The following is a 26,473-nucleotide window of genomic DNA, read 5'->3' as shown; positions in this document are numbered from 1 at the left end:
CTCTTTGTTCTCCTTCACTTATGTCTGATTCGGTTTCACTTGGTATTACAATCGGAGATGCCTGTGTATTTGTTTCTTTGCTATTGACTTGTTTTTTAAGAATGTCGAATCTTTTGGCAAAGGTAAAAATGGTTCCGTTTTGCTAGTCAGATTCGTCTCTTCTAAATTTGCGCTGTTTTCTTTCTTCTATTTCACTTTCATGCTTGTCTACATTTTTTTCCATCAATATACGTAGTTTATTGATTTCATCCTCTTCCTGTCCGGCTGCTGAAATCAGCTGTTCTGTTTCCTTAATTTTTGTATGTAACTCCTCCACATTTTTCTTTGCGTATTTGACTATAATTAATATCATCATACGTGAGCACTCCATATTGTTATGGCCCCATTCTTCCAGCATCTCAGGGCTAGTGTCTGGATGATTGGGCAGGGTAAAAATACGCAGTCCCCGCGGCACTAAACCCAGTTCCAAATATTTCTCCAGGGTAATGATCTCCCATCCACGGGATATTTCTTTCCTCAGGAGTTTTTCTAATTGTAAGAAAAGTTGTTTTAAAGTGCTTGTCACTGGATTTTGGGAAGTTGTTTTCGAATTGGTTGCTTCTGTGGAGGAAGGAGTTTTCAGAAACATACTTTCTGCTTTTTCCAAACGCTTTGCAGCTCTCTCCTCCATGACTCGGTTACTTTCTGTTGATAGTTTCAAGACTTAATTCAGTTGAGCCGATTGGGACATGTATCAAGTTCACTTGTTTAAAGTCTCAGTCAGCTAATCTTATTTCTTAATTGCTCGACTCGTTTGCTGTTCAGCGCGGGAAGATCGTATTTTGTTACAGAGGTTGCCCCTCATGGGTGAACAATTATTTGATGTCAGGATAGTGGATTGACTTTTGGCGTCCGTATCTCACTTCGTTGTAGTATAGACCGTTAAGTGAGTCTCACTCGCTTTCAGCTCACGTTTTACACTAGCAATGTTATGTAATTGGCATGCAAGTTGTTGTTACTTACCCAGGAGGCTCCCGACCCACTCGATGTCCTCTGACACCTCGAGTCGACGCTCAACCGGGTGCTGCCAGGTACGGTTTTTGCTGTGGTTCTTTCTTTTATCGATCCGTGTTGGACGAGTCAGCGCTTGTGTTTAAAACAAAAGCCGGCAAAGGTGATTTGGAGTACTTCCGTTTTCCCTTGGCGTTTTGCTGTGTTAACCGCTGACTTCTCGACTGCATCCAAGGGTTGATCTGTGGATCGTTTTGAGCTGGCCTCTCCCCCGTAAAATTCAGTATTTACGCAAATGTCCTCTGCGGGGGGGAGCGACAACAAGCTGGTGCTGGCAACGGGTTAAGGACAACCCCGCAAAGTTATGTTTGAGCGAAACAAAAAATTAAGCCGCACTCTTCCTGAACGATTTCAAAAACAGGTTTTATTCACCCATTCTCATCTCGCACTCCTACGCGTTTCGAACTTTACAGTTCGTGTTCACGGTAGCATTATAAGTCCTTCCTTGATTTTCACTCTTTTATACTGAGACTCCACTGTTGCCATTAGGAGGCATTGTGGGCTCTGTAGATGCCATTTAGGTACAAAGTTTATCTATGGCGCTACCTATCAGTGTACCGCCTTTCATGCCACTAGTCATTGCTGTAAATGTAATACCCGTATACGGCTTAATGCCTCGGGTCCATGATTTTTAATTAAGTTGTTGTGAGCTAAGTGCTCAATGCAATGATTGGGTATATGTTAGGCAGGTTCACTTCCAGGAGCGATCCTTAGAAGGCAACTAAATGGAAACTACAGAGCCCACAATGCCTCCTAATGGCAACAGGGGAGTCTCAGTATAAAAGAGTGAAAATCAAGGAAGGACTTGTAATGCTACCGCGAACAAGAACTGTAAAGTTCGAAACGCGTAGGAGTGCGAGAAGAGAATGGGTGAATAAAACCTGTTTTTGAAATCGTTCAGAAGAGTGCGGCTTAATTTTTTGTTTCGCTCAAACGTATATATATATATATATATATATATATATATATATATATATTGCTGAACATCCTTTCCGCGGAAAAGATCAGAGGCCACAAAGAGGAATTTCGGGCAGAACACCACTTTATTTCTTAGAACCCCAGCGGCGGCGAATGCATTTCAGCATGACTGCCTTCTTCAGCGCCCTTCGCTGCTAAGAACGCCCAAATTGACTCCTCCTGTTAAAGTCCAAATGTGAGCACCTGAGTCTCCTCCCCCTCAAGCAATTGGCTCACCAGCTGAAGTTCACGGTGAATTCAGGTAAACTTCATTTCCCAGCAAGCACTGTGTTGGCAAAGTCAGGTTGGTGGCGTGGGGGAGTGAGCATCGTCGTGGGACGGGTGCGCACAGCAGGTGAGTCTGGAGGTGCACAGGTCCGCTGAAACAAGGGCGTCAGCCCTAGGTCCCCTTTGTATTACTGCAGTAGCCTGTTGCCCCAAGGTACACAGTGAAAGTCGGGCTGTCAAATGCGAGACTGTGTGCCCTCACGAGATCAAATATCTCTGCGCAGTCAAAGCTTCCTTGAAGTTCCAGGCGGACACCGGAATTACCGATCCCTCGGTCTCGGAAAACGCTGCTCACAGCGTGGCGCCAGTTGTATTGCGTGTCTCTTGACACTGCAGGGCCATCCGTGCTGTGCTTCTGGCTGGCACAGTAAACATTGCTGAACATCCTTTCCGCGGAAAAGATCAGAGGCCACAAAGAGGAATTTCGGGCAGAACACCACTTTATTTCTTAGAACCCCAGCGGCGGCGAATGCATTTCAGCATGACTGCCTTCTTCAGCGCCCTTCGCTGCTAAGAACGCCCAAATTGACTCCTCCTGTTAAATTCCAAATGTGAGCACCTGAGTCTCCTCCCCCTCAAGCAATTGGCTCACCAGCTGAAGTTCACGGTGAATTCAGGTAAACTTCATTTCCCAGCAAGCACTGTGTTGGCAAAGTCAGGTTGGTGGCGTGGGGGAGTGAGCATCGTCGTGGGACGGGTGCGCACAGCAGGTGAGTCTGGAGGTGCACAGGTCCGCTGAAACAAGGGCGTCAGCCCTAGGTCCCCTTTGTATTACTGCAGTAGCCTGTTGCCCCAAGGTACACAGTGAAAGTCGGGCTGTCAAATGCGAGACTGTGTGCCCTCACGAGATCAAATATCTCTGCGCAGTCAAAGCTTCCTTGAAGTTCCAGGCGGACACCGGAATTACCGATCCCTCGGTCTCGGAAAACGCTGCTCACAGCGTGGCGCCAGTTGTATTCCGTGTCTCTTGACACTGCAGGGCCATCCGTGCTGTGCTTCTGGCTGGCACAGTAAACATTGCTGAACATCCTTTCCGCGGAAAAGATCAGAGGCCACAAAGAGGAATTTCGGGCAGAACACCACTTTATTTCTTAGAACCCCAGCGGCGGCGAATGCATTTCAGCATGACTGCCTTCTTCAGCGCCCTTCGCTGCTAAGAACGCCCAAATTGACTCCTCCTGTTAAAGTCCAAATGTGAGCACCTGAGTCTCCTCCCCCTCAAGCAATTGGCTCACCAGCTGAAGTTCACGGTGAATTCAGGTAAACTTCATTTCCCAGCAAGCACTGTGTTGGCAAAGTCAGGTTGGTGGCGTGGGGGAGTGAGCATCGTCGTGGGACGGGTGCGCACAGCAGGTGAGTCTGGAGGTGCACAGGTCCGCTGAAACAAGGGCGTCAGCCCTAGGTCCCCTTTGTATTTCTGCAGTAGCCTGTTGCCCCAAGGTACACAGTGAAAGTCGGGCTGTCAAATGCGAGACTGTGTGCCCTCACGAGATCAAATATCTCTGCGCAGTCAAAGCTTCCTTGAAGTTCCAGGCGGACACCGGAATTACCGATCCCTCGGTTTCGCGAACAAGAACTGTAAAGTTCGAAACGCGTAGGAGTGCGAGAAGAGAATGGGTGAATAAAACCTGTTTTTGAAATCGTTCAGAAGAGTGCGGCTTAATTTTTTGTTTCGCTCAAACGTATATATATATATATATATATATATATATATATATATATATATTACATGGCTATGATATTGTCCGTATAGCTCGGGCACTTGTCGCCGCCGAAACGCGTTGGCTTCTTGCTTTGGCTTAAATGCAAAAATAAATACATTCAAGCTTCATGGATTACGTATATTTTTTGTCCGGAGTGCTTGCGTTCTGTTAAAGTAATGAGGAAAGTGGATATATCTATATATAGATATAGATATATCCACTTTCCTCAGTACTCATATCTATATCTATGATATAGATATGAGTACTGAGGAAAGTGGATATATCTATATCTATATATAGGTATGCCACAACAAGGTTTACCCTTAATGAAGACGCCTCACACGGAGAGTTAAAATCACCTCTTTAATTGCAGACTGCAAACCGAATGTCCTTTCATCACGGCTCCAAAGCAGCCATACGCGTTTCAGAATTTGCAATCCTTGATCACTGGCACATTCAGGAAGCAACAGCAGCTTGGGGGGAGTGTTAAATACTATTCAGTCCCGCCCTTGTGGGCGTGTGCAAACTGCCTCCTGGAACTTGTAGTTCCCCCCAATTTTGACTCCCAAGTGGGTGCTCTTGTGTCCATGAATGATGAAATTAATAACCCCAGTGGGTTGGCGCCATTTGGAAAAAACACTCCAGATGCCTTTAAAACTGTCCCGCAATGTGTGGCTCTCCGTTCCTTGCGCACCTCGTGCTTTATGAGATGCAGATCTGTAGTCCACAGCAGGGCGTCTTCGCGGCTGGGAAAAGCTGCCAAACAAATGCCACAACAAGGTTTACCCTTAATGAAGACGCCTCACACGGAGAGTTAAAATCACCTCTTTAATTGCAGACTGCAAACCGAATGTCCTTTCATCACGGCTCCAAAGCAGCCATACGCGTTTTCAGAATTTGCATTCCTTGATCACTGGCACATTCAGGAAGCAACAGCAGCTTGGAGGGGAGTGTTAGATATATCCACTTTCCTCAGTACTTTAACAGTACGCGATGCACTCCGGACAAAAAATATACGTAATCCATGAAGCTTGAATGTATTTAGTCTTGCATTAAAGCCAAAGCAAGAACCCAACGCGTTTCGGCGGCGGCGATAGGTGCCCAAGCTATACGGACAATATCACAGCCATGTAATTTCCTGGTTGTGATATATAGATGACATTTTCATCATCTGGAGAGGGAGTCAGGAGGAGGCTATTGATTTTGCTGCAGCGTTAAACGGCAATAAGGTCAAATTACAGTTTGAAGGTAAAATGAGCAAATCCAAAATTGAATTCATAGATTTGGAAATTTCAATTGTTGATAACAAAATGACATCTAGTCTGTTTCGCAAGCCTACAGCTGGCAATACATTACTGCATGCTGAAAGTAGTCACCCCAGAGCATTAATTAGCAGCATCCCTTATGGGAAGTTCCTCCGGGCTCGGAGGAACTGTAATAGTGAAACAAGCTTTGAGAAAGAGAATCAGTGTATATCTGAGAGGTTCAGTGAAAGGGGATATAGCGCAGAATCTATCTGTCCAAGCTGCATACATTAAAGCCTCAAAACGTACTCATCTTGAATTGTTAACACCGAAAGAAAAAAGCAGTGGGGATGTTAATAGTCCCATTAGATAGATTACCACGTTTAACTCTAACTCCGTAAACGTGCGTAAATGTCTGAACAAGCATTGGAATATCCTTGGCACAGAATCAGCACTAGCTGATGTAATCAAAGACTCTCCAAACATTACATACAGAAAAGCGAACTCCTTAAAAGATAGACTCTGCAAAAATGAGATTATCCAAGTAAAATCTAGTATGCAGGATGTTCGGGGTTTCTTTGTATGTATGTCGTGCAAGGCTTGTAAATATAGCTCTAATGTGAAAAGCGTATATTACCCCATTGTTGATTGTGAAAAGAGTATTGAGAAACATCTTACATGCTTATCCGATCATTGTGTGTATGTTTTGATATGTCCTTGCTCCAAGAAGTATGTGGGTAGTACCATGTTTGCGGCTAAGAAGCGCATTCTCGAACACATGAGGGCTATCCAAAACAAGGACAAACTGTCACCTATAGCTCGACATTTTGAAGAACTGCACAACAGCAATCGCAACTTACTACGTTTCTTTGTGATTGACAGAATACCATTATCAGGGAGGGGAGGTGACAGGATTCGTAGGTTGCGCCAGCTGAAATCTAAGTATATCTTAGAACTCGACACCAAAATACCAGGTGGTCTAAATTCTGAAGAGGAACTTACATGGTTTCTGGGAGAGTGAATTCCAGTGCTTTAGGCTTAAAGCAAGGTTTCTCCTAATTAACTGTTTGAATGTGTATCTACTCTTAGCCTCTATGTGCTTCCAGTGTTTTTAATCTTAATAATATATTTTTTAATTCACGTTCACTAACCTTCTCTAACACTCTCTGAGTTATGTATTATATCTGCTTTTTTCCGTAGGTGGGCGTCAAAATTGGACACGCACTACGATCGTCCATGTTCAAACAGACTGAATTCTTCATACATACAGAGTTAACTGTTTATTTAGAAATGTGTATCTTGATCATTTGAATAGGATTTACTTATGAGTACATCATTTTCACAGTGGATGACTAATTTGATCTTATTATTTGATGTTCTATATATATTTGTAAGATCATGCAATATGATTGGCTCCCTGGAGACGGTTAATGTTAATTAGTCATACTGTGTGTCATCTTTAAGGTTCAAAAAGTATGTTGGGCCCACTTGGGATACACGACACAATTATGGTGAGCTTTATATTAGAATGCAATCCACTTGGGTAAAACCAACTCCTATATAAGTACACTATATATATTTTCTGTACAAAACCCTTTTTATGTATGATTAACATGGGTCAAAGACAATATATTATTGAATGACGGCACAACAGGAATTAAGTGTTTGAAATAATATTGAAAATGTATTTAATGACTAATATTTAACAAAATGGACGCCAATGCCATATTAATGATTTATGTTATTTTCTTTTGGTACGTGCTATAAGTCTGGAACTGACGTTTTCAGTCAACCAAAAATAAACTGTAATGCAGAATTGTGCACGTAGGGAATAATGAGTTAAATTTGTTATCGGCATGGCTTTCTTTACTAGTCTGAGATGGTCGATAGAGTTGTTGGGGTAAAGTCCTCTTTTAATTTTTATTACACACGTCGTGTACGTATTGATGAAATGTAAAGTTTAAATGGCGAAATGCATTACAACTCTTCTGATTCTGCCAAATAACTCTCAAAAGCGCTAGCCTCTATCTATTCTTTGGCGCACTGCTAGGCTAGATATTGCCTTACTGTTTAGCAATTGCTGAGAGCATATTTTCATTTAGTATTCCGAGTTCGCTTGCGCACTGCTGGGCTTTGTGTGATTTGACAGATTATTGACTGCTGAGTGCATTTTACGTTCTGCATTTCCAGTTCATTTGCGCACTGCTGGGCTCTGTATTGCTTTGCTGATTGCTGATTTGAGTGATTTTTGCCTCGCTTGCCTGTCTATACAATTTAATTACTGTGTGCATTATATTGAAACTGCTGCCAAATTTCATAGCGCTTTTAACGCTACCATTGCGCTTTGAACCGCTAGCATTTGATGCATTAATTCTCCCCCATAGCGCTCCTCTTTGCCCAATCTCGCCCTGCCTCGCAGTATTTGTTGTTACTGTTGCTGCCATTTTGTTTAGTTGTACCTTCCCACACCGTCACTCCACCACGCTCCCGCCTCCCAGCTGCCCCTCCCACCCACTGAACTCAAACACCGTCCGAGTCCACACGGAGAGCTGTGACCGTCCTGTCCTCGGCAGAAGCGGTCGCTCCCCTCACCTCCTCCCCATCTGGTATCGTGGCATAGCGCTTCTGATTCTGCCAAATAACTCTCAAAAGCGCTAGCCTCTATCTATTCTTTGGCGCACTGCTAGGCTAGATATTGCCTTACTGTTTAGCAATTGCTGAGAGCATCTTTTCATTTAGTATTCCGAGTTCGCTTGCGCACTGCTGGGCTTTGTGTGATTTGACAGATTATTGACTGCTGAGTGCATTTTACGTTCTGCATTTCCAGTTCATTTGCGCACTGCTGGGCTCTGTATTGCTTTACTGATTGCTGATTTGAGTGATTTTTGCCTCGCTTGCCTGTCTATACAATTTAATTACTGTGTGCATTATATTGAAACTGCTGCCAAATTTCATAGCGCTTTTAACGCTACCATTGCGCTTTGAACCGCTAGCATTTGATGCATTAATTCTCCCCCATAGCGCTCCTCTTTGCCCAATCTCGCCCTGCCTCGCAGTATTTGTTGTTACTGTTGCTGCCATTTTGTTTAGTTGTACCTTCCCACACCGTCACTCCACCTCGCTCCCGCCTCCCAGCTGCCTCTCCCACGCTCCGCCCCCCCCTCCACTACCCATTAAAGTCAGATGGACCTACGCGCAGCGTCCACGCGCTGCGGCCGCGCCGAAGGTGCACCAAAGGTAAGCCCGTCTACGCCCGTCCGCGCCTGGACCGCGCCCAGCGCCAGACCCCCTGGTCCCCGCAACCCCCCCTCCCCCCGCATCACGTACGACGCCTCTTCCCTCTCAGCCCTTAACACCGGCCGACCACCAATCTGCTACCAAGCTGCACCCGGCCGCACCCATGGACCTTTCACCTGCACTTCCTGCAAATTCGCCTGCATTAGGACCCTCACCAAACCCACCAACATCAAACAGAATGCTGACACCAACCATCTGAAATGCATCCTACTCAACACCCGTTCAGTCCACAGTCACGTCGTCCAACTTTGGGATCTACTCGACTCTACATCACCGGACGTCGCTTTCCTCACAGAAACATGGATGAACTCCTCTTCAACACCTGACATCGCCATAGCCATCCCTGACGGCTACAAGATTATCCGTAAGGACCGAACCAACCAAATAGGAGGAGGCATTGCCATTGTTCATAAAAACACCCTCCGCATCTCGACCAGTTCCGAGGACATCCTCACAACCGCCGAACACCTCCACTTCCAGATCCACATCAACCCCAAGACCACACTCAGAGGAACCCTCCTCTACAGACCTCCCGGACCCCGCACACAATTCAGCGAAGACATCACTGACTTCATCAGCCCACACGCCCTCCCCTCCGAGGACTACATCCTTCTAGGCGACTTCAACTTCCACCTAGATAAGAACAACGACAGAAACACCATCACCCTATTAGACAACCTCGCCAATCTCGGACTCAAACAACTCGTTAACACCCCCACCCACTGTGCCGGTCACACACTCGATCCAATCTTTACTTCCAGCAAATACGTCTCCTTCAACCACACCACAGCTCTCCATTGGACAGACCACAGCTGCGTGCACTTCAACTACAAAAAGACTACATCCCAAAACCAGCTTCAACAAATTCCCCGCAGGAACTGGAACAAAATCACCACTGAGCAACTTTTCACATCGCTCCACCAATACCCTCCTACCCATTCATCAGACCCAAACCAAGCAGCTACCAACCTTGCTCAATGGATCACCCGCTGCGCTGACGAGTTAGCACCTCTGAAAAACAACACTACCAAGTTAAACCTCAAGAAAGCCCCCTGGTTCAATGATGAGCTTAAGAAATCCAAGAAGACATGCCGCATCCTCGAGAAAGCCTGGAAAAGCAACCCATCCACCGAAAACCTAGCCACTTTCAAGAACGCCACCCGTAAACACCATCAACTAATACGCTCCACTAAGAAATCAGCTTTTAATGATCGACTCGACAACAACGCTCGCAGCAGTAAGGAACTGTTCAACATAGTAAAAGAATTCACCAACCCATCAGCCGGCACCAATGACATCACTCCCTCCCAGCAGCTCTGCGACTCCCTAGCTTCATTCTTCCACAACAAAATCGCCGACATACACAACAGCTTCACAAAACAACCGGTTGACCAGTCCACCCCACTCACCTCAGAACATAATCTCCCCCCTAACAACCTTCGTACCTGGAAACCAGTCACCACTGAAGACACCATCCGCCTGATGAACTCGATCCACTCAGGTTCGCCAACCGACCCATGCCCCCACCACATCTTTAACAAAGCAGACTCAATCATCGCTCCCCACCTTCGCGACATCATCAATAGCTCCTTCAACTCCGCCACTTTCCCGGAAAACTGGAAACACGCCAAACTCAGCGCCCTCCTGAAGAAACCCACAGCAGACCCCAATGAACTTAAAAACTACCATCCTATCTCGCTCCTCCCCTTCCCTGCCAAAGTCATCGAGAAAGCTGTCAACAGTCAACTCGCCACCTTCCTCGAATCCAACAAATCCCTCGACATATCACAATCCGGATTCCGAGCCAAACACAGCACCGAGACCGCCCTCATCGCAGCAACAGACGACATCCGTAAACTACTGGACAATGGTGAAACAGCTTCCCTCATCCTACTTGACCTCTCCGCAGCCTTCGACACAGTCTGTCATAACACCCTCATACACCGCCTCAGAAACATAGGAATTCAAGGAAAAGCACTGGACTGGATCATCTCATTCCTCGCAGGAAGAACACAGAGAGTCCGCCTCCCCCCTTTCAGATCAGAAGCCACCGAAGTCATCTGCGGCGTACCACAAGGATCTTCACTCAGTCCCACACTATTCAACGTATACATGAGCCCCCTCGCATCCATCGTTCGCAAACATAACCTCAACATCATCTCTTACGCAGACGACACCCAGCTGATCCTCTCCCTTATCAAAGACTCAAACACCGCCAAAATCAATCTACACGAAGGAATGAAAGAAGTGGCCGAATGGATGGAGACCAGTCGCCTTAAACTGAACTCGGACAAAACGGAAGTACTGATATTAGGATCATCCTCCTCCGCTTGGGATGACTCATGGTGGCCTCCGGCCCTGGGAAACGCCCCCAAACCTACGGACCACGCACGTAATCTGGGATTCATCCTAGACTCTTCCCTATCGATGACCAGACAAGTCAACGCAGTCTCCTCCTCATGCTTCAACATCCTACGCATGCTCAGAAAAATTTTCCGCTGGACCCCCATCGAAACAAGAAAAACAGTAACCCACGCACTGGTCACTAGCAGGCTAGACTACGGGAACACCCTTTATGCCGGAACCACAGCCAAACTACAGAAAAAACTCCAACGTATCCAAAATGCTTCTGGTAGACTCATTCTAGACATCCCCCGCAGAGCTCACATATCCAGTCATCTGAAAGACCTCCACTGGCTCCCCGTCAACAAAAGAATTACGTTCCGTCTCCTCACCCACGCACACAAAGCACTATACGATCTAGGACCCGAATCCCTCAATACACGCCTCTCCTTCTACACCCCCCACCCGCAAACTCCGTTCTTCCAACCAAGCCCTCGCCGCTATACCGCGCATCCACAAGGCCACCATGGGGGGAAGATCTTTCTCCTACCTTGCGGCCAAGACCTGGAACTCCCTCCCCACACACTTGCGGCCAAAACCTGGAACTCCCTCCCCACACATCTCCGCCTTACTCAAAACCACCTCTCCTTCAGAAAACAACTCAAAACCTGGATATTTGATAATTAACCCCCCTCCTCCCACAAGCGCCTTGAGACCCTATGGGTGAGTAGTGCGCTATACAAATGCCAAACTTGAACTTGAACTTGAACAACTCGTTTACCCCTGACCAAGGCAGTTTCGCCGCCGAAACGCGTTGGGTTCGTGCTTTGGCTTCAATGCAAGAATAAATACATTCAAGCTTCATGGATTACGTATATTTTTTGTCCGGAGTGCATCGCGTACTGTTAAAGTACAGAGGAAAGTGGATATTGACAGGGCAGCCTCGATCCCTGGGCTGCACCGCCGCTACAAGGGTCCCGGCACTATCGAGGAGGTGGAAAGGTTATATTATACATTGTACATCTTGCGAGGACTGCTCATGCGCGCACGCGCATTACCAGTCCTCCGAAGATGTACAAAGTTGAGGTTTGCGACCGACGAGGACGGCAAGGAGTGACCACGGCGAGGAGGAGGGCAGCCCGGAGATGCCAGAGCAGGTACATGATTATTTCCTGTCTGACTTCGGGCGTGGGCCAGGGGTAACTCCGCTACACCGCGGAATCGGAGTTTCTGCCTAAGCTCCACGTTGTCAACAGGCAGCGGAGTTGGCAAAACTCCGCAAACTGCTGGCGGAGTTCGACAACTAGGGTTGATATATGGAGTTCGACAACTAGGGTTGATATATATATATATATATATATATATATATATATACATACATACATACATATATATAAATTCAAGAAGGTTGCTCCAGTGAGTCGGCCACCACGGAGAACCTTCTGCAACGAGGGCTCCGGTCTGATCAGCTTCTCGCTGTCCCTTCAGTAGATAACGCGGCTCTACGCGTTTCAGGCTTGCGCCCTTGATCACGAGCCTAAAGACACTGCACAAAACGGCCCACTGTTTCCGCGTCTGCTTTATTCAAATTAGTCTCGCCCTTGTGGGCGAGTCTTCGCGCCAGTTCCGACATGTGCGAGTAATGCATTATGGTATTAGCAGGCAAAAAAACGTTCAATAATACCAGAGTGGGCTTGAGCCATTTGTACACATAAATGTCAATAAAATCCCCAGTGGGTGAGAGGAGAGTTAGTCGCTGGACATCCGGATTAAGCCTTCCCTCTCGTTTGGAATATCTCCGCTCCATCTTGACACCGGCTGTATCCCAATGCCTGGATCCGCTGGATAGCAGCGGGCCTCCTCGCGACCGGACAAGGCCGCTATATACAAATTCAAGAAGGTTACCCCAGTGAGTCGGCCACCACGGAAAACCTTCTGCAACGAGGGCTCGGGTCTGATCAGCTTCTCGCTGTCCCTTCAGTAGATAACACGGCTCTACGCGTTTCGGGCTTGCGCCCTTGATCACGAGCCTAAAGACACTGCACAAAACGGCCCACTGTTTTCCGCCTCTGCTTTATTCAAATTAGTCCCGCCCTGGTGGGCGTGTCTTCGCGCCAGTTCCGACATGTGCGAGTAATGCATTATGGTATTAGCAGGCAAAAAAAACGTTCAATAATACCACAGTGGGCTTGAGCCATTTGTACACATAAATGTCAATAAAATCCCCAGTGGATGAGAGGAGAGTTAGTCGCTGGACATCCGGATTAAGCCTTCCCTCTCGTTTGGAATATCTCCGCTCCATCTTGACACCGGCTGTATCCCAATGCCTGGATCAGCTGGATAGCGGCGGGCCTCCTCGCGACCGGACAAGGCCGCTCTATACAAATTCAAAAAGGTTGCCCCAGTGAGTCGGCCACCACGGAGAACCTTCTGCAACGAGGGCTTCGGTCTGATCAGCTTCTCGCTGTCCCTTCAGTAGATAACGCATCTCTACGCGTTTCGGGCTTGCGCCCTTGATCACGAGCCTAAAGACACTACACAAAACGGCCCACTGTTTTCCGCCTCTGCTTTATTCAAATTAGTCCCGCCTTATGTACCAGAATCCTTAGCGCCTATTAGGCGCATGAACACGCCCACTGGGGCGGAATTTTGAATAAAATTGTATCAGATGTTCAACTCAGCTGCTGTTTTGTTTTTATCTTATATCAAAAAAGGAGGGAAGAGGATTCACGGTCCATTCGGTTCCCCTGGTTCAATGCTGAATTAATCAAAATGGGAATGGACACTAGTGTCTACTTAACAGTCGGCTAAGTATTGACAACCAAAATGGGAATGGTTGTCAATACTTAGCCGACGGTTAGGTAGACACTAGTGTCCATTCCCATTTTGATTAATTCAGTTTTGTTTTTATCGTCAGGCTCGTGAACAAGAACGGAAGGTCCCCAGAATCTGAGGATAACCTTCTCTGTGGACGTTCCCATAGGGGCAACCTTTCGATTTGGATATTGTGCGGCTTTGCTCGGCCGCGGGAACGGCCGGCTGCTGTGGCAGATCGGGGGCGCTCAGACTGCTGCGTGCCCATTCAGAATTGAAGGCTCGAGCTGGAGGACAAAGCATTGGCAGCTCCTTTGGTGGTTTACAGATTGATCTACCCACTGTGGATTTATTGTGACATTATCTGAACAATCAACAAGCATCCACTTGGCTTTTATTGGTTGAACACTACATGTACCAGAATCCTTAGCGCCTATTAGGCGCATGAACACGCCCACTGGGGCGGAATTTTGAATAAAATTGTATCAGATGTTCAACTCAGCTGCTGTTTTGTTTTTATCGTCAGGCTCGTGAACAAGAACGGAAGGTTTGAAACGCGTCGAGCCACAAGCAGATGATTGACTGTGGATACCGCTGGTGCTGCAGGTCCCCAGAATCTGAGGATAACCTTCTCTGTGGACGTTCCCACAGGGGCTACCTTTCGATTTGGATATATATATATATATATATATAGATATATATATATATATATATATAGATATATATATATATATATATATATATACACAATATACATATATATATAATATACATATATATATATATATATATATATATATATATATATATACACACACACGCACACGCACACACACACACACACAAAAACAAAAAAGTGTTTGTACCAACCTGTAAATTGTTTTTTACCATTCGTATGCCTTTACCATGTCGGTCTTTACCACTAAAATGAATGTATTATACAGAAAAATATATACCCTTTGTGTGTGTAAATATTGTATACTTACCTGTAAAATACTTATATTTACTAGTGAAATCTTTACCAGACATAGGTCTTTACCATTCATGCTTTTATTACGAAAATCATTGTAAAGGCACGCATGGTAAAGGCATATGCGTGGTAAAGGCATGCGTTGCAACGGCATGCTTCTTTCGTCATAATGATCCAATATGCTGTGGTATGGCTGCCACTGTACAGTATGGTATGGTATTTAATGATATGGCCGGTCATTGTATAGAATGGTATAGTAGGTTTGGGCTTTGAACATTGCTGTTGATTTTAATAAGTTGTTATCATTGAGAAGTTTTGGCAAATACGATAAAGGGCATGTAGTTAACAGAGATAGCAGAAAACAATATAAAAAACGTCGAATTAATTCCAATTACAATTAGTTTTGGAAAAAAACAATAATCTTTTAAAACATTCTTTCTATTACCATTCATACTCGGAGGACTAACATCTTGAAAATTAATAATTGCCTCTTGGCACTTGCATAGTAGGTGTTTTAATTATCAAACGCAATGGCACTCCTAACATTTATCTTGGAAAGATGAAAGACTAAGTCAGAGAGATTCAGAGGTGGTCCTCCAGACAGAGTTCAACACACTGAGATACCACCTTATGTGTCATTTTTTTTATATTCAGCTCTCAGTGCACACATCTCTTGGCCTACAAAAATGTTGAGGCACTAGGCACCGCCTGTGCCCTCGTGGGCAGTGGAAAGATTTTAACCTGGCCAGATATCGGACAGCTGGAACAGCTGAAGCAGGCGGCTACAGCAGTGTGTGGAATCCTGGTGGCGCAAAGTCGAGCCCTGGCCAAACATCGTTGGGTCCTTATCGAAGACAAACTAGTAGGGGCACAACTACCAAAAAGGACGCTGCCATGTAGATAGCTCAATGGGTTAACAAGCACACTACAGAGACGAGTGCAGGGGTGTTGCTAACAGTGGTGCAGTCAGGGCCCAGATGTGGGAGGGGACATAACTAAAACAGCCCCTTCAGCTCCGAGAAGGCTAGCCTAGGAGCTGAAGGTAGGAGTGCTGGGGTGCTGCAACACCCCCAAATTCACAATGAAGAGCGCCAAAGGTTAATGCACTTTAAAGAGGACTTTAACATTTGTTTTTAACTTGCCATATTTGCTGTGCTTTTATAGTCAGAGGTGAAATGTCAGTCTAGTGTTCTGACAAATTGCTGACATATTGTTTTAACATTGGGACTGGTGTTTACTTTTCTTTCCCTTACTGCAAAGTGTGAACTATGTGACACTCTTGCTAGTGTGAATGGAAAGGTTGTGGGGTGCCATTTCTTCTAACGGAGAGCAACATTTAAATGAACTGCACAAATATCTCAAAATAAAGAGTGAGGAAAGCACAAACCTTGTTTTCTAACACTGAAGTGGGATGGAAACAATGACTTTCGTAGGATCAAAATCAAAGACACTGCTTCGTGATGCGCAAATGAGAAATATTTGCTGAAACCCAATTTCCACACATAATCGTTTGTACTCTATATAGTTTTATCAGTAAACTGTATGACTGAGCAAATTTAGTAGTCATGTCAATGGAAAATGTGCTATCTGTAAATGACAGTGCGCTACCACAGCATGTTTTAGTAACAGATTTGTGACAGTGTGCTTCTAAATGGAACACTAGCTACATACTACACACCTACCAATCTCTTGCTTGTAAGGGAGCGGCTCATTTGCAACACTTGCTCTTTGTGCGATGCTTGAATTTTTTTACAACCTCGAACTGCGAACAAAGCAAACATAAGGAGATGATGGATGGAGCGCTGAAACTTTTCAGACACTCACCCCCAGTCACAGATCTGGGTTGAATCAGTCATTGTTCTTTAGCTCACTTCGCCGGTGTTTGCCCTAAGTTGGCAGGGTATGCCCAGAAGTGGGTCCCTTGCTCACTTTGCCACTGGATTCAAGCTAGCCTGGCTGATGAGGGGTGTTACCCCGAAACCGTTCCCAGGATGCTTGTTTCCGGTCCAGGGAAGGCCAAGCTTGGCAGTTCGGTCTAGACTGTTCCCAAGAGGCACAGGGTCAAGACTGATTTCCATATGGCTGGGTCTAAACTGGGGTGGCGATGTGAGCTAAAGAACAATGATGGATTCAACCCGGATCTGTGACGGGGTGAGTGTCTGAAAAGTTTCAACACTCCGTCCATCATCTCCTTGTGTTTGCTTCGTTTTGTAAACATCCATTGTGAACTTATGGGCTGCTGAAAAACTTCTTCACAAAGGTAGGGCAGAGGGTAATTGCCCACTAAAACTCCAGGGTTGGTACTCACAAGAATGTAGAGTTGCTAAAACTGTGCTTCTAGAAGCAGTTAAAAATATTTTTTTTAAAAGGTGATTGTAGAGAGATTAGTGACACAAGAAGAGGATATAGGGCAACTCTTATCTAAGCCAAAAGAAGATGGGAAGTAGTGCAGGGGGAAGAACTTACCGAATTGCTCCAAAAATATAAAGGTCTTCTGGAACTTATTAGCGACTGAGACTCGTCCTTTAGAAAACCAACTTGAAGAGGTTGTACAAGTTGATGCATGAGTCGCTTATTTCTCACACTTCTACAGCGAATGGCTCGATGATGCATTGCAGTCAAATGATGATTCTACAGTGGTCCGCATAAAGAAAGAGGCTGTGAATGAGGATGGCATCCCCATAGAAATTGGTTTAGAAGAAACAGTGAAGGCATTGCATCTAATGAATAGGAAGAATGCGCCTGGCTCTGACGGCATCCCTGGTGATTTATATTTGTCACTGCCTGAAATCTGGGTTCCTTATTTGAACACCTTGAGAAATGCCTTCATGAGAGGGAGGGACATTCCACCCTCCTGGAGAGGTGCCATTATTGGACCCATTTATAAGAAGGGGCTGCTTTGATCTGTTGCCTAGAGATAATCTTTGGAGTGTGATAGAAAAATATGGCATTCTCCTGAACTCCTGAGAATTTTGAAAATATTGCATAGTGAGACCTTTTTAAAGGTTAGGTGGCAATTGGGTGGGGATCTGTCCGGGAGGATATCTATCAATCTTGGAGTAAGATAAGGATGCCTGCTTGCACCTCGCTGTTCAACTTATACATCAATGGAGCACTAAAGTGGTAGGTGCCATATTTGGAGCAGAAGTTTGGGGCTGTGCCAATTAATTCATTAGGTCATTGTTTAGTATGCCTCCAAGTATTCCTCTAACTCCTCTACGTTTTGATTTGGCAATAAAAGAGATAGACCTTGTGGTATTCTTAAAACCTTTACTTTACATTGTGTGTCTATGGACAACACTTGAATTGGTGCCTTACAGAGATGCTTTAGCAGAGATAATTCGCATTGATAAAAGAGTACACAACCCATGGCTCAAGAAGGTAAAATATCTTTGTGAAGGCATTAAAATGGAAGAAGTGTGGCACTACCCAACCACAATGAGCAGAGCTATAGTCATCAAGTAGATCATGCTTTCTGGAAATCCATGCTGCTGCAAACATGGAATGACCAAAAAGTGGGGTGCATCACTGAAAAACGTCTCCAACATACATTCACCCCTAACTTTGAGCCATATCTGGACAGGATTAGGTCATTACATGCTAAAAGTCTGTATATAAAGTTTAGGGCTGGATGTCTACCGCCCAGCCGTGGCCAGCAGTGGGAGTAACGGTCGGGCGGTGACGTGAGGAGGGAGAGGGGCAGGGTGGGGGGTAGTAATGTATGGATTACGGACTTTAAAAGGTAAGTAAACATAAAAATAAATAAAACTAATTTCGTTGCACACACTGCATCGCATTTGGTGCTCCCCCTTCCCACGTCACCGCCCGGCCGGCACTCCCACTACCGGCCGCGGCTGCTACCGCCAAGATCTTTTACATATAAATGGGATAAAACAAGATCTTTATCTTCTCAGAGGCCTTCTACCCACTGCTTCAAGAAACAGAGGAATATTTCCTCTTTTTCTGCGCAGACTATGGGCGGCCCCGAAGAACGCGGATTATTGCAGATTGCAAACTTAAGGTCCCAGTTCATTATTGGGAAGCTTATAGACTTCTCAGATCTGACACAAAGGAACAAACTGCGTTTGCTGTTTCCAGGTTACTCCTTTGTAGATGGAGAATTAGATACAGTAAAGTTGGTAACAAGACCTGGTGGATAAGATCGGGCTTGATTGTTTTCAACTTGTGTGTTTCAAGTTTCATGTTGTACTTGTACTGTAGTGCTTCTGCTGAGTATCAAAATATGTACGTCAATGTTTTTATAGAATGTTTTCATAGAATGTTTTCATCATCCTGAATTGTTTTGTATCACAGAATGTTTTAATTTATGTATATACTACTTTTATGGTTTTAATAAGCTGAAATAAAGTAATATTGATTGACATATTTAGAATGGGTTCCACCTTCTCACTGGGTACAAAACAAAACTGATGGAGAACCAAGTTACGGTCAAGACTTAATTCCTTCATTAGATATTTTCACCTCAGACTAGAGGTGCAAGCAGCTGGTGTGCGCATAGACACTTTCCCTCAGAAATGTACACTTTTTCCATTATTTCCGAACAGAAGCTCAGAGAGGTAAGGCAGTGACACTAAAAGTAAATTTGCTTTTTGTCACCTGTGAATTAATTCTTGGATGCAGTACCATAGAGTTTTTAAGACCATTCAAACCATTTCAATAAGGCCTGATGTGGAGAAATCTAAAAGACGTGACATTAAATGGTGCAATTAGACATCAACTGTGAATAACCTTATTTATTATTCAAAAATAAGGATCTCACATGACTCCACGCCAAAGACATAATGCTCCGTTCTCAGCTGTTTTTACAGATCATCGTTTTTTTCATATGTGATAGTTCTAATGGATCAGCTGCAGTGAACCAAGACTACAATTGTGACATAGAATCAATAGATAATACTAAAAAAATGATCCAGTACTTACAATTATCTGCATCATTAGTGTTAGCACTACCAGCTTTTTCACTCGGTAAATCATGAAATTTAACAGGAACATAAAGAGGTTCACTCTGTGAAACAAAATAAAACATTATCCAGGGTAAACACTTATGTAACAAGAAGAATATAAAGAGGAAGCCATGCATTTCAAGTTTAAGCAAAGGTATCTAGTGTCCATATACAAGTCTGTATTTACAACCAGCATAAACTAAATGCTGTTGAACAAGTAAAACGTTTTTATCATCAACCTGAAAAAGGCCTGGCAGGACGAACTGAGAAGGAATTCTCCCTTTAAATAAAAAATTACATCTAACAACATGGGTATACGGAAATACCTCTTTTTGCTTGATCACTCCCAAAGTTTTGGACCAATGCTCCTATTTTTATGACTCCATAGTGGACTGAGGTTTGTCAACCAGACCTCAGTGCTAGTGTTCTAACCCATTACAACGTGTATGTTGAATTGGATACCCCCAATTGGCATAAGCTGACTTACTTGTAAGTCCCTAGAATATGATACCAAAGCTAGCTCCAAATGTAAGACAGAGTTCACCCAGGCCTGCAGCACGGATTGTGTCACCTGTGTGCAACAAGGTACAAAACGGCTCTCAGCCTCGCACTGCATACTGCTAGAGCAGTTTTAAAACCGCTAGTTTGACTTTGTCATTTAAACTAATGGCAAAGCCCCTACTTTCCTTAAAACTATATATGTCTCTCCTAATTAAGGCCTTTAGAGCCCTAAGGCAAGCAGCTGTATAGTATTAAGTAGAATATATGCTTTTAATAGGTCTTAACAGCAAAGCTTCGAAATTGTCATTTTTGCTGTGGAAAAGTTAGTATCCCAATTGGCTAACACAAAGTTACCGGCCGACCCCTCAGTCCGTCTAACTCCTGAATGGGAGTACTAAATGGGTACTTCAGGATATCAGACTTGATCCCCACGTCGACTTTAATGTCACTATTAAGGAAAGGCAACTTTTAGAATGTTGCCCCTCTGTTACCCAGTTTGTCCAGTGGTTCAAAAAGAGAGTTTCAAAGGCGAAGCTGCCTTTGGTGGGCAAACTGTGATCACACTCATGTAGGGCTACCCTTTGTTCAAGAAGACAGGCGGGCAGTAGGAAAAGAGAAGGGAAACCAGTGGCTAAACTGGTTTTCGTGTGGGTGTTGAAATCCACCGATAGCTGCACGTCTAGGGTGGGCAACCAAGCTCCTAACATCCAAGGAAACGTTCAGACATCCAGAGAGTGGGCAGAATAGTGCACTTTAACATTGCTAAATACCTCACATAGCCAGAAGTTGTCACAGGGTTGCGGGATCCTGGAAGCCCAATTGCTGGTGGCCACATCCTCCCTCCCAGGTCACTTTCTTGGCGTAAACAAAGAGAGGACTATGCCTGTGGCTCCTGGCTCATGTATGTCACTCCCAAGCCCCAAAACAAAGAAGTGACTCAAAGGGCCAGTCAGTGGATCCCCTGGAACCAGCACAGTCAAATTAGAAGTAACCCCTACCTGCAAGTCAGTAGCCACAAGCTACGAATCACAGCTAACCGCCGACGGGCAACCCATGAGACAGATCATCTATGGCCAAACATTGCACCAGAGTCTGCTGACTCGGCAGTGTCATCTGAGCCCAAATTGGTCATCAAAGACAGATACCAGCACTCCCCAAAGCATACCGCTGGAACTGCTGCATACAGAGCTCAGTAGCCCAGCTGCAGCTAGCCTTCTACTGACTCAAAGAGGACTTTGATGGACACTGACCCCTGTGGCCAAAGTCATCCCACCTTACCCGTAGACCGAGGAGCAACTTCAAGGACACCCACACTGACCGCACAGAATCCAGAGCATCTTTCAGCATCTTCAGCATCTGCATCCCCAGCATCAGGACCACTGCATTAAAGTCTATGGCAGTCTTGAGGTCTTTGGTGGCCTGGAGGTAAAGTGTGGAACTGGACTTGCGAATGCTTTGGTGTTCAGCTAACTGTCCAAATACTCCTTATTGCCCCCACACCCCCCACCCCCACCCTGACTTCCTCTCTCTCACAACTGGTTGCCCCACTTGGGTAGAAGTAGTCAAACACAACTCTTTCAAACTTTTCAAAAGTTTCCAACGTTTACAGTTACCAATGCTTGTTTGCACTTGGGACTTAAAAGCTACGATTTACGTTTTACTTAAAAATCTGTATCTCCAGAACCCTCCAGTGGATTTTGATGATCTTGTGTCTAAAAAAATCATACAAATATGATCTATTTATATAAATCTGTGACAGATTTCTTTCCTGTTGCATGACTTGATTTTGTTGTTTGGTGCTTCTAATTCCTTTAAACTAGTTATTTTGTTTAAGCATTGCTGCTCGAAGCCACAGCTGCCCAGGGTTCAGCGAAAGAGCTGGTCAGGACCCAAGAAAGTTTTGCAAGCGTATTACATGGTAAGATCGTACAGCCATACCGAATACGTTGCAATCCTCGCAAGGGGTATGGAGTTGACATTTTATCAGATTCCTCAACTAGAAGCAAACATTTTACACCATGTCCTAAACAAAAAGGTTATTTACCTTAGGTGACAATATTGCTGGTGAATACATAAACTTCTCACGGATTACTCACTTTAGGAAACCTGCTATCATACTTCAGACTGGTCTGGAAAACCTGTCCCAAGAAAAACTTTACAGAGCCTCCAAGTGGAGTCATGCTGCTTCAGTCCCAACTTTCAATGCAGCATCATCAGATGCACGAGGTGCTAACCAGCATACTTGTATCAGTTCCCAATTTTCTTTCCATGTCTCATGGAGGTATGAGGCGAAGAACACAAAGAGCCACAACAACGGAAAATACAGCACTTACCATGTTTGCATACCTTGGAAGATTTTTTAATCACAACACTAACTCATGAGGGAGCACAGGGAGGGGGCGGCCAAGGAATCAGCAATAAGATTAAGCATCCACCAGAAACATGGTTACCAAAGGTAAGTACATTTTTCCTCTGGTAGATACATCTTTCTGCATACTCATCACATAATGAATGTGTCCCAAAGCAGTAAGGGCCAATTGTACAAAGCTTTTTTTTGGTTGCAAAGGGCCAGATTCCCAGAAACCCACCATTTGAGTCCGCAAAAGAACTTTTTACAATGTACAAAAGGCACATTTTTATTCAGAAACTTGTTACCGAATCGCAATTTGTGTTTGTTAACAAATACTGATTTTGCATTTGGAAGGAGCATCCCTTATAAATACTGAATCAGAAAGGTGTGTATTAAAGTTTTGCGACCAAATTCTGGTCACAAAATAGTAATACTTTACCACCAGTTTACAGCTGGTAGTAACCCACTCCCAATAGAGTACATTCGCAAATGTTTAAACAAAACTTTTTAAGCGCAACCAGTCGTCCCACGGCGCACTGCCTTCTCTAAATAAAAAAAATTTAAACCATGCAAAATGTAATTCTTTCCTTTTAAATTGATGCTTTCCAACCAGCACCCCTGAACAAACTTATTCCAAACACCTGTTTAGTTGGATTAAATCACAGACTTCCTGCCCACCAACACGGATGCAACCTCATCAGGCAGGCAAAATGGGGCGGGGTCCAACTGGCACCACTCAATTGCCTCCTTACAGAGTTTGGGGTTAGATATTTGACCATCATACTGCTTGAGCATGTGCACTCTTCACTGGACAGGAAGGTGCAGATGTGTGCTGAGTGGCAATCAATGAGCTTACCAGATGCTCCTCATCGAGACTGGGACAAACAGAGCCAGCTGTACTCGACTATACTGCAACTTTAGATACAAGCAAGATCAGAGGAAATACAACCATCAGACCCTAAGACCTGTTGCACAAGAAGGAATTCCCCAGGATGCATGGCCCAAAACAGAATACAATTTCTGCCTTGGGATGGGAACTCTAATCTAGTCATTTCCATCACATAGATGTGGAGATCCCACTCAAGGTCCACCAATGAGAGGCAACGGAAAGCATTTGCATTCATAATAAGGAAGCCCACAAGGTGAGACCCTTGTGGGAAGATTCCGCGGGGGAACTGCTTCCCAACACATGGTCAGAAAATGCACACTACCCTATCTATTGATATAATGGATGGAGGAGGCTTTGTCTGACAGAATTTGGACATAGCACACGGAGATGGAAGGAAGAAAGGAATTCAAGGTAACAATGACAGCCTGCTGCTAAGGCACATTTATGTGCAAGTGCTGGTCTGATACAGGCCAAAATCCCTGCATTGCCATATCAACTAGGCAGTACTCCAGCTTAGTGAAGAGATATCCATGTCCACTATAGTCTAAGCTTGCAGAGGGCAGAATGAGAGACCCTTCAGAATTTTGGAAGGCTTCATCCACTACTGCCTGTAAGATCGACACCTGAGCTCAGAGATTTCATTGGTGCTGTAGCAACTGCTTCTCTGACACTACTGATGTACTCATATCTGCTATCTGGTGGAAGGTACGAACAGGATGCTCAAGGCCATTAGGCTTAGTAATCGCAAAACCTGCAGGATTGGGATCGGACCTTAAGATGCATCAGAATCCTCACCCAAACATCTGCAATTCTTTGAGGAGAGGAGACATTCATAAGATTTGTGCCAAGCACTGCCACAAGAACTTTTGGATGTTGAGGATACAACCCAGGTCATTGTCAGGCCATCATACACTGGGCACACTACTGGACAAAAGTCAGGGATTCAGTCATCGTCAGCCAGTCATCCATGTACAGGAATACAAGACACTTGATATCTTCAGAGAAGCTGCAATCTCAGTCAGCACCTTTTCAAAAAAGCATGAGACCGTCAGAATGGGAGGAAAGCAAACAGCAAGTACTGGACCCTCACCACGTAGCTCACATAGCACCTGTGTAGGCAGGGAATTGGAAGACTTAAATAAGCACATTGGATGTACAGTGACGCCAACCACTTTGCCAAGTTCATGGCCAACAGGTTCTGGCTCAGGAACAGCATCCTAAACTTTTCATGCCAGATGAAAAGTTTCAGAAGGCAGATATGCAGGATAAGCCTCAGGTCTCTTTGCTTTTTGGTCATCAAAAAGTAAAGGGAATAAAACCCAGGGCCCCTCTTTGCTAGAGGCACCATTTCTTTGCCAACTTTTCTATAAAGGCAGGTCTTTTGCCTTCAGAACAATGAACAATCAGAAGGGAGGGAGGTGGTCTGGTGGCAAGACACGAAAGGAAAGGCGTAGCCCCATCAGTTCAGCTGATCAACCAGACATTAAATGATCACCTTAAACACAATGTGAAAATGGTGGACACTCCACCTCACCAGAAGGTTGGGTTATGAAGGGTAGATGTCACTGAGGTTTGGAGACAGCAGAGTAAGCAGAGGCTGGTGTTGCTGCTGCTGGTTGCATCTCCTACATGCATCGCTGCCCTGACAGGACGATCATACAGATATGCCTTGTAAGAGTTGGCAAAACCTATTGCCTAAAAGGCAAAAGACATTAGCCATGTGGACAGCCAAGTTGGAGAATGCCCAAACTTTGTGACCCACAGTAACAAATTTGTAGGATTCCCTCTCTAGGTGGCAGGTGGAAGGTGCTAGGGTTCTCCTTTACAGACTGTCTTAACAACAAGACTCATGGTGGTGAAGAATGGCTAAGGTGATCAGGAGCAGTTCCTTAAATGGTTTTGACTTTGCCATAGGCACTCCTGCAAATGCCCATAGAGGTACAGCATTGAGGGGTTGTAAGGGACAAGCCCGCTGCAACCAACCCCCCATAACTTGGGGTGAAGCACAAAGGGTTGCAGGCCGTCCTGAGGAAGACACAGAATGGCGATGGGATCATAATAGATTCCTGAAGGCAGAAGTTAGGTCTCGCACCTGAGCCACATCATGAAGCGATGTCGCAGCGAGACCTATAGCCGTCAGCTCTGCTTCCAAGGAGACAGGAGATGGGCATGCGCAGGCTGCAGGCCAGGATCGGGTCGCGCGCGTTCACCACATGACTTAGTCACGCGCTGTTCATCTCCTGTCTCCCTTGCAAGCCTCAGGCAGTTGCTTTCACTTTCCCTCTCCGCCGTCGGCTCAATGCGCACCGTCGGCTCATGCTTGCATTTCGGGCCCCAGGAGATGATTGGAAAGAAGGTATGCTGCATAGATTCTTGAAGACAAAAGTGACTGAAACCCATGAGAGAGAATGTGCAGCAGAAGCCAGGGGGCTGTGGACATAAGTAGGAGTGGCAGAGCTGGAGTAGCTGTAGCTGGGAGAGAGAGCCCAGGATGTCCGAATGAGTCCCCAAGGGGAGAAACGCCTCACTTTTAATAAATTCTGAAGCCCCAAAGAGCTCTGTAGATTCTGCCATGCCGCCGGTAGGGCCGTCCCGTATCATCTGCGGGGCAGCAGGAAGGAAGCAGCCCACGAGGCACAGCACGCCCGGCTCGGCAGAGTCTAGAAGTCAGGCGGAGCGCTGGAACCTCGGATTCTGCCTGGCTGCCGCCGCCTCTGCGCCCTGCCCCGCGGCTCACCCTCACAGCCCGCTCCGCCGCCGCTGCTCGTGCCCGTTGCTGCTCTCAAACACCCTAAAGAAACATCACGTGGTTACCGTGCGCCAATCATGGGGTCGCTAGATGGCCGTTCCTAAGGCTTTGTTTCGTCTGAACAGGCCGCGGCCCAGGCTGGTTACCAAGGGGGTGGAGATCTCGCTCCCGGACTTTAGCTGTTCCACCCATTAATGTAATTAATGTATGCAGATTGAGCGGGCGGGGGGGGGCCTGAGCAGAAGTGACCCTATGTATATTCAGGTGTGTCTCACAACTGTGAACTCCTCCGTGTACATAGAGTCCAAGAAATATTTGCATTGTTTTCTAAATATCAGGGGAGTTAAGAAATCA

General features: G+C 45.4%; 1 protein-coding gene across 2 annotated transcripts in view; it reads right to left on the bottom strand.

Annotated features, from left to right (window-relative positions):
• The window catches only part of SLC35F5 (solute carrier family 35 member F5), a 786,684-nt gene that overhangs the window by 498,783 nt on the left and 261,428 nt on the right, over positions 1 to 26,473 (bottom strand). For both annotated transcript variants that reach the window (XM_078682012.1, XM_078682011.1), the window contains one exon: positions 19,608 to 19,692. In XM_078682012.1, the coding sequence (XP_078538138.1) occupies positions 19,608 to 19,692 (85 nt within the window). The remainder of the gene's footprint in view (positions 1 to 19,607; positions 19,693 to 26,473) is intronic.

Source organism: Lissotriton helveticus, chromosome 3_1, assembly GCF_964261635.1.
Source record: "Lissotriton helveticus chromosome 3_1, aLisHel1.1, whole genome shotgun sequence".
Classification (NCBI taxonomy): domain Eukaryota; kingdom Metazoa; phylum Chordata; class Amphibia; order Caudata; family Salamandridae; genus Lissotriton; species Lissotriton helveticus.
This window is presented reverse-complemented; position numbering and strand designations above follow the sequence as displayed.